General features: G+C 43.7%; 1 protein-coding gene across 3 annotated transcripts in view; it reads right to left on the bottom strand.

The window, feature by feature from the left end:
- Window positions 1-6,637, bottom strand: part of LOC147423934 (uncharacterized) — a 119,348-nt gene extending 112,711 nt beyond the window's left edge. The window contains exons 1-2 of one of the 3 annotated variants that reach the window (XM_086500910.1): window positions 6,310-6,637; window positions 5,725-5,908 (exon numbers count right to left, since the gene is read on the bottom strand). In XM_086500910.1, the coding sequence (XP_086357036.1) occupies window positions 5,725-5,908; window positions 6,310-6,548 (423 nt within the window). In that variant the 5' untranslated portion in view covers window positions 6,549-6,637. The remainder of the gene's footprint in view (window positions 1-5,724; window positions 5,909-6,309) is intronic. The other 2 variants (XM_086500909.1, XM_086500908.1) reach the window with 2 other exon arrangements.
- Window positions 6,638-14,277: the final 7,640 nt, after the last annotated feature.

Genomic DNA, 14,277 nt, shown 5'->3' with positions numbered 1-14,277 from the left:
GGGAAGCCAACCTTGACGACATCTCTCGAACCTTCAAGAGCCATGGATCTACACCGTCCTCTTCCCTTCCGCATCGCCAAACCACTCTCAACGAAAATTGGAATCCTAAATTGAAGGAAGAGGTAGATAGGTCGGTTGCCCGATTCTTCTTCCACGACCACATTGCCTTCCATGCTTCGCGGTGAGTTTCCCTTGGCATATGCACATTGCAATCTTCCATTTTGTATTCATAATGGGTTATAATTTCTCGACTCTCCATACTAACGCAACATGCTCTATTTTGTGTGGATAGGTCTCCATACTTTCGAACCATGGTTACGAAAATAGGGGAATATGGCTCCTCTTATGTGCCACCTTCATCGGAGAGGCTTCGCACCACCCTCCTTGACAAAGAGAAGCTTGCCGTGGAGCAAGCGGCCCAAGCAACAAAGGATTTGTGGGAGACCAATGGCGTCTCTCTTCTTGTAGATGGATGGAGCGACACCCGCAAGCGGTCCATCCACGGGGTGGTGGCCTACTCTCGGGGGGAGATGTACTTTGTGGAGTCACATGATGCATCCGATAGTGGCAAGGCCGCCGAGATGCTTGCTGCAGAGTGGACAAGCACCATAGAGATCACCGGCCCGGAGAATGTCCTTTGTATGGTTGCAGATGGAGAGGCGTCAAATAGGGCAGCCGGAGCTATCATTGAGGGCATGTATCCCAGCATCCATGTCACATTTTGCATGGCGCATTGCCTCAATAACCTCCTCAAGGACATAGGGAACTTGTCATGGATTTCACCCACCATTGGTGACGCCTCTCGAATTGTCTCCTTTGTGCTCAACCATCAAAAAGTGCGCCATGAATTCTCAAAGAGGAGCCACTTGTCTTTGCTCAAATATTCAGAGACAAGATTTGCATTCAATTGGCTTATGCTAGGCCGCTTGTCTACATGTGGCGGAGCCTTAAGGGGCCTCTTTCTCAGTGATGAGTTCCAGGCCATGCCAGAGTCTACATCAGCAGTAGGATTGAAATGCCGAGAATGGGCCGACGACGCCGCTTGGTGGGAGGAGGTGAAGACTCTTGACGCCATGGTCAAGCCTATTCTACACCTACTTCGAGTGGTGGATGGCTTGCAGCCATGCATTGGCAAAGTCTACGAAGCCATGGATCGGATGATAGAGGCACTTGAGAAGCTTGTGCCTGACCCTGTTCAGTATGCGGAGATTCATGGCTTGTGTGAGTCGAGGTGGAATGGATACTACTCTCCACTTCATGCGGCAGCTTATGTGCTTGACCCTGAGTTTCAAGGAAGGCGTCAAGAGACCGACAAGGAGGTGAGCAAAGGATGGCGGCTTGCATTGGAGCGCCTTGAGCCTAGCAGTGACATTAGGCGCAAGATTAGAGACGAGCTACTCAACTACAGGCAAAAGAAGGGCTCCTATGGATATGTAGATGCACAGCTTGATCGCAACAAGATTGGCTCGGTTTTGTGGTGGGAGGACTATGGAGGAGATGGCCCACATTTGCAGCGCTTGGCTGTTCGTGTCCTTAGCCAAGCATGTAGCACTAGTTGCTTGGAGCAACTATGGAGTGTGTACAGCCACATTGCCTCTAAGAAGAGGAATCGCCTTGGCGTTCAGAGGGCCAATGATTTGGTGTTTGTGAGCGCTAACTTGCGCATGCTTGCCAAGAGCGTCACACACAAGGCAGATCCTTTCACTGAGTGGGAGATGGCACAAGAGAATCCATCTATGGCCGATACTCTTTTGGAGGAGCTAGAGGAGGATTTTGAGCCTCAATGCGAGCCTCCCGAGCCGGAGCCCTCATACGTTGCTGACGACCTCGACTACGACAACGATGTGGAGATTCAGCAGGCGAGCACTTCTTGAGTTTGATGATCATTGATCACTCGACTCTCGAGTCTAGACTCTTGAGTCTACGACTCTACGTACTACATAGCCCTTTGTACTTTTTGTTATCCTTGAGGCCTCAGGCTTGTCCTAAGTCCTTTAGGCTTTTTGACTCTTGAGCCCTTGTGGCATGCACTTCTCATTTTGTATCCATCGATCATCGATGTTTTATTAGCACATTTCAGCCTATATGACTCGTGGTCTTTGGTCTATTTAGTGTAAATTTATGGTCAAAGTGATGCTCTATGTGTGTGGCATGTGTGTAGGTCAAAAAATGCCAAAAAAACTCTCTTTTCTTTTTTGCCGTTCCGACCCCGTCCCCGTTTCCTGACTTTTGTCGTCCCGACCCCGTTCCCGACCCCGACCCGCCGTCCCATGTAACTATGCGTATCTGCCCTCCAAGGACGATAATCTCTCTCTCTCTCTCTCTCTCTCTCTCTCTCTCTCTCTCTCTCTCTCTCTCTCTCTCTCTCTCTCACACACACAAAATTCGAGACAGAGGTCGACACGGCCCCAGAGGTATTGGCCCGACGTAGTTCCGTGCCCAGAGGTATTGGCCCCAAAATCTGGCGCTCCTTGTGGTATTTCTTTATCGTTAATCATTTCAAAGTACAACTCCAGAGAGACTGCTCTCAGACTCTGCGTCCACATGCTCTGCAAAGTGAGGCCCCAAGGGCTCTTTTATTCTTACAAGGGATGCCCCAAGGGCAGAGCCCCAAAAGCAGTACAATGAAAATCTTCAACTCAAAAGTATCTGGCCCAAAAAGCTGTCAGCATAATTTTCGGAAATCTGTACAGCCTGCCACATCAACACCTATCAGTGCAAAACGCAGAAATCCGTATGGCTGCCACGTCAACTTGTCAGCACAATTTGCGAAAAATCCATACAACTGTCCAATCAGCGTTTTTTGATTTCTTGTGTTCCTTGGGCCCAGTCGACAGGTACCCATAAGTTGGAACAACTTATGAAATGACTTTGGTGTCCGAGTAGTCGTGCCACGTCATCACTTTGTGACATACCCCCTTCTTGAAAGAATTGTAATCGCCCTCAATTACGCCTGCAAAATCAGACACAAGCCATAAACCAATTCAATAGACATTGACCCTAAGTACCGACGCACTAGACGACACAAATCTAGCACTTGTACAAAGACGACAATCACTGAACATTAAGTCACATTCAAATCAAATCACATAAAAAATCCATCAAGATCTAGGACCATGATTCTTGGCAACATATTTAGCAATCGCATCAAGATCCACACTGTCACAAACGGGAGCACATAGCAATGTAGAATAGACTCGGATAAATAGAATTTATCACTTAATATTGAAGCCAAAGTATATAGAGAGAGAAATAGATAAAGGGAGAGAGATAGAGAGTGAGAAGATCGACACAATACTAGGGACCAGAAGATGGGCTAGTCCCCCCCCGTAATAGTATCTTTATTACTGAGGAGAAGTCTATACAAGCACTTGAACCGAACGTTTACCACGTTCGTTCTAGAATTCTGAATAAGACTTGATAGTTCCTAGAAGCCTCGGCTTCCTATTCCTAGGGCAAAACCCTATTCCAAGGAACTTCCGTTCCTTATTCCAAATCCTCGAGAATCAAGGTTCTCGCCTCTGGACCTCACCTTCCAGACTCAGGGCATGGCATCCCTACAACTCTTTTCTAACTCTGTTTCCAAAGTCCTCTTCCTGCAAAATAACTCCGCTTTCCTAGACACGAAGTCCTTCCCTTGGAAATTTCAACTTCCGGATCACATCTCGAGAGTCTACCTCTCTTCAATCCGTGGATCTGCTCTTAGAGCGCTTTCTCCTGCAGAGGCTCATGCCTTCCTTTGCTCCTACTCCCTCACTAAGAGGAAGTACACCTGCAAACAAATACTTAGAGATCATAACATGAAAATCGTTACCTTCAAAGTCTCGATGCTCAAAACGCAACTCGGTTCTCGAAAAGCAATTCCCCAAAAGATATCTCTACATAGAAAATCCTCTCTTCCAATCCTACACACAAAAGAGGTGTGTTCTCGGGTTCCTTCTCGTAAATCAGCCCCGTCTACGACGTTTATGGGCTGAAAACAGAGAAAAATAGCGACTTGTCACGATGGAATCACGCTCCATAGGCACTTCTTCGCGAGGGAACTCGCGCACTTGGTCAGAGCCCGGACAGAAAGGGGTCAAAATCCTAGCGAAAGAGGCAAAAGAAGGTTCACCAGCTTGCAGATTATGGTTGAGTGGCCCAGAAGGGGTTAGGTTTCAAAACCCATCCCAGCTTATAGAAATTGGCAGAGTGGCCTAGAACCTCTACAAATAAAGAAGGGAACCAAATTTGCGTCGAGCTGCTGACGTGGCATTGTTGTGCGGACACTCCCTGTTTGACGCTAGCTGCTAACGTGGCCCATATGGATTTCCGCGTTTTACGGACAACCCATAGGGCACTTGCTTTTGGGCACCAAATGCTTTTAGAACTCTTGCTCTTCATGCAACTTCTTTTGAGTGTGCCCAAGGGCCTTTATAAGTGTGTCCAAGGCCTCACTCTGCTCAGTTTTTCGTGGGAGCACTGAGAGGAGGAGGACCCTCAAGAGTCCAAACATTGTACTTTGAGAAGCATAATAATAAAGAAATACCGAGAAGGGACGCAATTGTTCAGTTTCCCTAACGTATGTTGCTGTAGATCTTCGGCTTGGAGTGTCCAAGTCTATTACACAGTTTGACATTGCACCTTCTTGGCAGTAGTTTTGAAAGCAATTGACTTTCCAGACCTCTTGGGCGCCATAATTATTAAAGCAATTGAGTATATAGTGTTGGGGAGAGCCCACTCCAAACTCTAAAAGGCTCCCCCAAGAAATCTATTTGTAAGCCCTTGGCCTCATGCTTTACAAAGTTGTACGCGCGCCTAGTTGAGGGGCCAATGCCTCTGAGTGGAAACTCCGCATCACTATTTCTCATCTCAAGCGTTAAGTTCTCTTTCAGTTCAAGTATTTAAAGTATGAACTTCTTAATTCATTTACATGGAAGCCCATGAAGCCACAATGGCAACAAGCTCTTTGGATCGTGCAGTATTTGCAACAGTCACAATCGTTGGGCATTTGATATGCTACAAGAGGTACACGCTCCAAGATTACTCTTCTAATTTTAATTGGGGCGGATATCCACACACGACATTCAACAACAGGACACGCTCTTTCTTATGGTTTAGGAGCAAGTTGTTGGAACATTAAAAGAGGCAACCTATTGTTACCTTCCCTTCGGCACAGCCAGAGTATCGTGTTGTGTTGCTTGTAGTGCCACTTGTCAGTCTCTTTAGTTGAGGAGATTCCTCTTGGGATTGGTTTTCCACACAATAAAATACTCATTGAATGTCGTGTGTGTGTGTGTGTGTGTGTGCGCGCGTAGTTTGCTCAAATCATTAGTGTTGGAAAATCTGCTATGTCAGCCTTATCCGTGCAGACAACTCTGAATTGTCAGGTTCTAGCGATTTGCCACATAAACATCTCTGTTTCATACAGCTCTTCTATGCCAATAGACTACCTCTAGAATGAGTTTGTATACTTCCCCATCATTACTTTGGTAACTCTTTATCATGTATCTTCAAAGCCTCATGCTCCGAGGACTCCCATACGAGATCTTTGCAACTACATGCAAATCAGCTACCTCAAACAATTTGCTCAAGCTCAGATGACTCTATTACTCCTCTTTGAACAAATGCAAGCAATGTTGAGTATGTTCATACACAGGCTTAACTCCTAGAATAGAAATTTCCTTGAGACACTAATTTGAGCAAAGTAAGCATAGATCTCTTGGGAAAGTGTGGTTAATGTACCTCGACAATGGTGGATGCATGGCAACTTGGAAACGGAGCATGCCCTGGGTCATAAGTATAGTCTTCAAGAACAATGGCTGGATGTGGCAGAGTAGAAAGAACTGAATTCCCGTAGGGAGCACCAATAAAATCCACGACTTTAAATTGAGAATCACATCCACTTTCAGGTATTGAGACAACCGAGCTGCAACAAATGATATGAGAAAGCACTTTATCATTGAAGTTTGCGCTTCTAAGCAAGATTTCCTAGTAAAAATTAGCAGTTTTACGCCCAAGAATAGACAGATCGAAGCCTTCGGAAGACTCACATGCAGAACAAAGACTCCACACAAACTAAATGCTTGAGGATGATGTTAAGTTATTTTCCAAAGGCATTCCCTCAAGGAAAGAAAGAGCAACAATTTCTTGCTTCAAAAATAAAGCCTGCTTATAACAGTCTTCATCTTACTGCTATACTGTACAACTACTATGTATGCTCAGGAAGAGAATAGAGTCTGCCCAGATGATTGTCTCAATTGGATCCTCGATCAGCACCTTTGTGGCATTGTGATTTTTGCACCACAAAGATGACTACGACTCTCTCACCTATTCTGCAAAGTCTCCTTCTCTGAAGGCATATCTCCAGCGATGGCTAGGGATGCCGATTGCGCATGGAGGGCACCTTCTAGAGCAAAGCCGTTGTCGGGAACGGTTAATTCAGAAATGCTGACGACGAATTGCATGAGAGGAGGGGGCCGGATCATGCTCCTGATGATGAAAAGAAACGCGATAGAGAGTACTGCCTTCAGCGCGAAGGTCTCCATAGCCTTGCCTCCGCGAGGCATGGGCTGGGTAAATCACATACAGCTGCATTGAATGTAAAACCATCACAATTTCACAAATTACTTCCAAACAGAAGGGGGGTTTCGCACGGCCGAGGCTCTGTCAAGCAAACAGGTCGTCCTAGGAGGCAAAACTTAAATCCTTCTCATCCTAAAATGAAACGGTTTGACATAATTTGAAGAGGCAAGAACCTCCTCAACCTCAAATGAGACAGAAATTTTCTCTTTCGTCAAATTTCTAGACTCCTTGCAACAACGTAAAAAAAGATGATATTTAACTCCTACAACGTCATACCATAGCGCAAAAAAAACAAATTTAGAGAAAAATGATCAAATTTCACATCAACCCTTGTAAATTTGGAAAAGCTCTAGAATATGCTATTGCATTACTAATAAACACAAGAAAATCAAATTTAAATGGTGTGTGCATCACAAAAAGATTAAGTAGTCAAAAGATAACTTGAAAGTTGAGGGCCCAAGCTAAGCTTCAAGCCTTTAAAAGTTCAATTTTGGCATAGTCTAGGCCCTCCCGCAGGGAGGACATGGAGCACTTCAATGTCCTTCAGATTGCATCTATTGCTAGAAATGGTTACAAGCCTACAACACGTGTAACAATTCATCAATGCAACATAAGTGCGACAAAGAGGGAAGTTCTCTCAAGATTTTGCAGCGCAGGGCTTGAAAAGCAATTGTAAAGCTGCAAATAGATTGCTATTTTTGGGACTTGACTAGTCTTGGTATTTTTGGGACTTGACTAATCTTGCAAAGTGTTGCATCTACCAACTCGTAGGATTCCTAGATTTGCAACTCAACAATGATACTTGCCCCCATAATCCATTGAGGGATTGTGTTCTAACTCTACCTCAATACCAGGCAATGCATGAGAGTTCAACACAAACACAGGAGCAAACATAACATTGACATCCAAGTTTGCATGTGCATTATTTGAGATGTTAAGGCATGGACCCCACTTAGAAAAATGACTAAAGATCCAAAAGGCTAGGGGCTAAAGCCTACCCTAACTAAATTCCTCATAAAAGGAGTTTTATAGAGGCACTCCCATGTTACAAATATTGGCAATACTTTCTCTCCTTGATTGTCCTTCATTGGACTCACTTTCACCTAGGTCTTTGTCTTGATTAAATGTCACTTTCATTGCCTTTGAGCTACCCCAAGCATTGGATATCTTGCTCATTGCTCAAGATGAAGGAATATATATATATATATATCACACACACACACACGTGTGTGTGTGTGTGTACGTGCATATGTTGTTGGGGTATAAAGCCCAATGTGGTCGCCCAAGTAAGTGGGCGGGCTGCCAGGTATGTACACATATTCTTTTGTAAAAACCTAATAAGAACTCACTATGCTCTACACATTACAGTAGAGCGAGTTCACCATATCGTCGTGCTCTTCTTCTCGCACTCTCTCTCGCGTCGCACTTCCGCTCGTACTCCTTCAACTGGTATCAGAGCTCAGATCGAGGCTCGGGGCAGCACTGCAGGAGGCTAGAGTCACCAGCTCAGATTGGAGTGAAATTCGACAGGCGAAGACACGGCGTCAGCTCGGTCACCGTTCGGCTTTGACAAAGTTCTGCGCAGGCCATTTTCGACTACGTAGTCTCAGCGGGTGCAGCTCCGACTCTACAAATTTGGGGTTTTCGGCCTACGACTGCAGGTGTTGAGGATATTGACACTACCAGAGTGTTGATTTGTGGCTGTCTACACATCGAAGGACGGCTCACAGTTCTTGGAGGCATGTCACATACGACACGGGCGCATCTACACACAGACTGTAAGCGACATCCACTAGTTCATCAGGTAGCTTGTGTTTGTTGCTTGATATTCCAGATTTCAACCTGACATTGCAGGTACTTCCACATGGGATGTATTGTCAGAGATGATGTATGTCTGTTGAGGGTTTGCTGGCTGTGAGTCACGCAGCAAACAACAGCTGCAGCGGTTACAGCATACAGTGGGAAATTTGTGGATGTATGACTTTGTGGGAAGTCTATGTATTGTCAGATTTACTACAACCTTTGTTGAGGGTCGAGTGAGGTTTTATTGAGCTGGGGGATTCTCGAATGTTGAGATCCTTTCGGTGATATAGGTCTTGGAGCGATCCCTCGAGCACCCTTAGATAGGCAGCTAGGATGTATTGACTGTGAGTTAGACAGTTGGGATTGCATCTTTGCTTTACTGGCGTGGAGGCATTGTCGCAGGCTATGCTTACAGGACAGTGACAGGACAGTGAGAGACAGTACAGGTGCAGGACAGGTTTACCCGCAGCTTACAGTGTCAGAGAGACAGTGTTTTTTGAGCTATTTTTTGGTCTGTTTGTTAGTACACTGGAGCCATTTTACAAAGGAGACTCTGCCGAAATTTATGCAGAATCTGAAACGTTCTTGGTTCATTTGACAGGTTGATATTGGTTCAGAAGTCAGTTTACAGGGGAAACTCTGCCGAATTTTTCCCAGGAAAGTAAACTACTATGAAGCGTAGCTATTGCTGGATCGCAGAACACTGCTCTTTACAATATCAAGAAGCTGGATGGAACCAATTTCCCATTGTGGAAGCAGCAGATTTTGCACGTGTTGGTACAAAAGAAGCAGATAAAACCTATAAAGCTCAAGGGGATAAAACCAGAAGATATGGACGAAGATGAATGGAGCGAAATGGATGAATTGGCACTTTCTACCATTATGCTGACTTTGGCAGAAAGCGTTTACTTCAATGTAGCAGACGAGATGTCGGCTTATCAAGCATGGTTAAAGCTGAGTGATCTTTATGAGAAACAGAGTGCAGCTTCACAGGTATACTGGCTTAAGAAGCTTGTTGACTTGAAGATGAAAGAAGGGACACCTATGTCCAATCATCTGAATGAATTCAACACAATCTATAGTCAATTGTCAGCTCAAGGTGTCAAGTTTGATGAACCTATTAGAGCTATGTTCTTGTTGATCACATTGCCGGAAAGTTGGGACACTTTTCGCACAGCTTTGAGTAATTCTGCACCTCCAGATGGTTTGAACATAGCAGGTGTAGAAGGAAGTCTGCTTACTGAAGAAACCAATAGAAAGACAATGAACAAAGGCAAAGGAACAGCCTTAGTTGTCAGGGGAAGGACCAAAGAAAAGTACAAAGGTGGAAAGAGGAATCAGTCTCGTAGCAAGTCCCGTAGTGCTAAAGGCGAGAGTGACATAGAATGCTACCATTGTGGCAAGAAGGGTCACATGAAAAGAGACTGCAGAGAATGGAAAGCAGAAAAAGGCAAAGAGAAAGCTGAAGACCATGGTGAGAAGAACAAGTCCTCAGTGAAGATTCAAGAAATAAATGTGACAAACACTGTTGCAGAGGATGACAGTCTAGTGTCAGGAGACATCTACTTCATGAAGAATACAATGGACTCAGCTCTTCTTACAGCATCTGATGGAAATGCACTGAGTGACTGGATTATAGACTCAGGGGCATCACTTCATGTGTCTCCAAACAAGGAGTGGTTTATTTCTTATGTGCCCACTAAAGATCATGTTCGGCGAGGCAATGGGCAGACATGTGAGATCTTAGGTGTTGGAGATGTTCAATTGAAGTTTCAGAATGGCTCTTCTTTCACGCTGAAGAATGTGAGACATGTTCCCGCAATTACAAAGAACTTGATCAGCACAAGTTTACTTGATGATGCTGGCTACGTCACCACTTTTGGAGAGAACATGTGGAAGATATCCAAGGGTTCTATGACAGTAGCACATGGAGTAAAGTCTGGAGGACTTTACATGATTTATGTATCAAATGTCTCTAAAAATGTAATCAATGTAACCGAGCAGTCGAACGTTTCTTTGTGGCATAGCCGGTTAGGACATATGTCCAAGAAGGGAATGGAAATCTTGTCTCGTTTTGGTTATTTGCCTGGCTTTTCATTTAATGATTTTGAATTCTGTGAACATTGTCTGTATGGTAAGCAAACACAGCAGCCACATAAGCATAGAAGCAATAGAAGAGATACACAGTTGGCACTTGTTCATAGTGATTTGTGTGGACCTATGCCTAACCTATCTCTAGGGGGAGCTTCTTACTTTATGACATTTATAGATGATTACTCGAGGAAAGTATGGGTTTACTTTCTCAAGCACAAGGATGAAGCGTTGAGTGTTTTCAAAACGTTTGTGACACTTGTGGAGAATCAGAGTGGCAAGAAGCTTAAATGCTTACGCACTGACAATGGTGGAGAGTATGTTTCAAAGGCCTTTCAAGACTTTTGTGAGTCAAAAGGTATAAAACGTGAACTTACTGCTCCTTACAATCCTCCTCAAAATGGTGTTGCTGAGAGGATGAATAGGACCATACAAGAGAAGGTCAGAAGTATGTTGTCTAATGCACAACTGCCAAATGGGTTTTGGGCTGAAGCTGTATCAACAACTGTTCATCTTGTAAATAGATCTCCTAGCAAGGTTTTGCAGAAGGATTCAATGCCAGAGATGGTATGGTGAGGCAAAATGCCCTCATACAAGCATCTCAGAGTCTTTGGCTGTGAGGCATATACTCACGTTCCAAAGGAATTTAGGAACAAACTTGAGCCAAAAAGTAGAAAGTGCATCTTTCTAGGCTATGGTAATTCTGGTGAGATGGGGTACAGACTTTGGGATCCCGAATCCAGAAAGGTTGTACGCAGCAATGATGTTCACTTTAATGAATCCAAATATTATTCTAAACCAGAGAGGGATGAGGAGATTAGAAGAGTTGTCTTCCAAGAAGATGGACCTGCACGTGCAAGACAAAATGTTAGAGCTCAAGAGGAGCAAGGACAGGATAGAGTGGAACCATAGGTTGTGGCTGAGCCTGAGCCACCTATTGTGCGTAGATCTGGACGTGTCACGCGACCTCCTTATAGGTTTGTTCCATCTATGAACTATGTCATGTTGACTGATTGCAATGAGCCTTCATGTTACAAGGAACCAGTGCAAATGAAGGACTCCGGGAATTGGCAATTGGCCATGCAGTCAGAGATGACAGCTCTGCATAAAAACAACACATGGAAGCTAGTTAAATTACCACAGGGCAAAAAGGCTCTACCTTGTAAATGGGTTTACAGGTATAAGATCACCGCTCATGATAGTCACCCAAAGTACAAAGCAAGGCTTGTTGCCAAGGGCTTTAAGCAAGAACAAGGCATTGACTTTGATGAAGTCTTCTCTCCGGTGGTCAAGATGACTACATTGAGATGCTTTCTTGCATTGGTTGCCATATTAGATTTGGTGTTGCACCAAATGGATGTCAAGACAGCGTTCTTGCATGGTGATTTAGATGTGGAAATTTACATGCAGCAGCCAGAAGGGTTTGTTGAGAAAGGCAAGGAAGATTGGGTATGCCAGTTGTTAAAGAGTCTTTATGGCTTAAAACAATCACCAAGGGCATGGTACCATAAATTCCACAAGTTTATGCTTTCTCAAGGCTACAAACGTAGTGAGTTCGATCATTGTCTATATACAAAGAAGGCTAAGGATGGTAGTTGGCTGATCCTTATTTTGTATGTGGATGACATGTTGATTGCTGGCAAGCACTTGGAAGAAATTTCAGCTTTGAAGTCAAAGATGGCAAAATCGTTTGACATGAAAGACATGGGTGAGGCAAGTCATATACTTGGTATGCGCATTGAGAGAGACAGATCAAAGAAGTTGATTCGGTTATCTCAAACAGAGTATATTGACAAGGTTTTGCAACGTTTCAATATGGAGAAGGGAAAGGCACAGAGTGTTCCATTGCCACCATATGTGAAACTTAGCAAACAAGATTGTCCTGTGTCTGAGGAAGAACAGGCTGAAATGGATAAGATTCCATATGCGTCTGCAATGGGTAGTTTGATGTATGTAATGATTGCTACTCGCCCAGACATTGCATTTGCAGTGGGAGTAGTAAGTCGATACATGTCAAACCCAGGCAAGAAACATTGGGAGGTAGTGAAAGGAATATTGAGATACCTGAAAGCTACAAAGAGTATGCGTATATGCTATGGGAGTCAGGAGCTAAGTGTAAAGGGTTTTACAGACTCAGATTATGCAGGTGACTTAGACAACCGAAGGTCTACGTCAGGGTATGTCTTTACATTGGCTGGTGGAGCAGTATAATGGCGTTCTAGATTACAAGATTGTGTTACTCAGTCTACTACAAAGGCTGAATATGTTGCAGCATCAGAGGCATGCAAAGAATCAATTTGGCTTAATCGACTAGTAACAGATTTGGGAATTAAAGAAGAGATGCCTGTGTTATATTGTGATAGTCAAATTGCTATACAATTGGCTCGCAATCCAGTTTATCACTCAAAGACAAAGCATGTGGATGTGAAGTATCATTTCATCAGGGAAATGCTCGAGGATAAGCAACTTCAGCTTGTCAAAGTTCACACCACAGAAAATCCTGCTGATCTACTTACAAAAGGACTTCCCTCAGAGAGCTTTGCGCATTTTCGCAAGCAGTTAGGTGTAGGGTAGTACATCACTTCTCTACATCTTTTGAATATTAGCTTGTATAGTAGCTTCTCTCACACTTAAAGTACCACATTGGACTTTAAGTGGGAGGTTGTTGGGGTATAAAGCCCAATGTGGTCGCCCAAGTAAGTGGGCGGGCCGCCAGGTATGTACACATATTCTTTTGTAAAAACCTAATAAGAACTCACTATGCTCTACACATTACAGTAGAGCGAGTTCACCATATCGTCGTGCTCTTCTTCTCGCACTCTCTCTCGCGTCGCACTTCCGCTCGTACTCCTTCATATGTATGTAAAAATGACAATATGAAAAAACATATCAAATTTATTATAATTGAACACATCTATACAAAGTTTGAAAAGCACTTGGTTATGGAATGGAATTGCATCCCTAGGAAGCCATGATCTTCTAACGTGCATCCATAGTAAGATGTATATTGTGGGTGTGGATAGCCATGACATATTTCATCCACGTCACCATACTTACAAACATCAGCCACCATCGAGAATTGAGCCTTATTGGTGGAAGCTCTATGTTATGATTCTTGAGTACTCATGGATGACTAGGAATGTGCACCCCTTAGGATCACAAGGAATAGCGAGTATCACGACCTATGTGTGACTGGGAGTTATGGTCTTTGAGGATACAAAGATGCTTAGTTAGAAAGGGGAGGATCTCCCAAAGGGAGTGTGTAAAGAGGATATGGAAGCCATACTAAGAGCAGTAATATGTTTTTATAGGCTAAAGCAAGGAGTCTTTTTGCAAGATCATCTCCTTTTATCAAAACATATCAGAAAGAAAGTAATTCACGTTACCACTAAGAAGGGAGGAGGTGGGTTGTGGCTTTCTCCTTTTTTATATATCCAAAGAGGAAGATAACATGTATTGTTATCCAAATGGAAGACTCTTCGAATTGTAGCATGGGGCAAAATTGAAAAACTAGGAGCAAGGTTTAGCTAGTATATATGTATAATAATAATCCATTGAAGTAAAGTTAAGAGATGTAATTGTATTCAAGGGAAAAGTGTAGATTCACAAATGTCTTGACCAATTGTTCAGGAAAATATTGTTGATATAGGGTAAGGGGGTGTATCTGAATAGTAACTTGCAATTGGCTAATATAATGACGATTGCATTGATTTTAATCAACACCACTAAGATAAAGATATTCGAGTGAAGCATGAATTGACATTGACACAATGTAGAGGGTTGGATTTTATAAGGCTAACCTTCCTCAAAAGGACTTTC

This window comes from Adiantum capillus-veneris, chromosome 26 (assembly GCF_014529385.1).
Source record: "Adiantum capillus-veneris isolate H3 chromosome 26, ASM1452938v2, whole genome shotgun sequence".
NCBI lineage: Eukaryota > Viridiplantae > Streptophyta > Polypodiopsida > Polypodiales > Pteridaceae > Adiantum > Adiantum capillus-veneris.
Note: the sequence above shows the minus strand (reverse complement) of the source record. Positions and strands in the feature narration are given on the sequence as shown.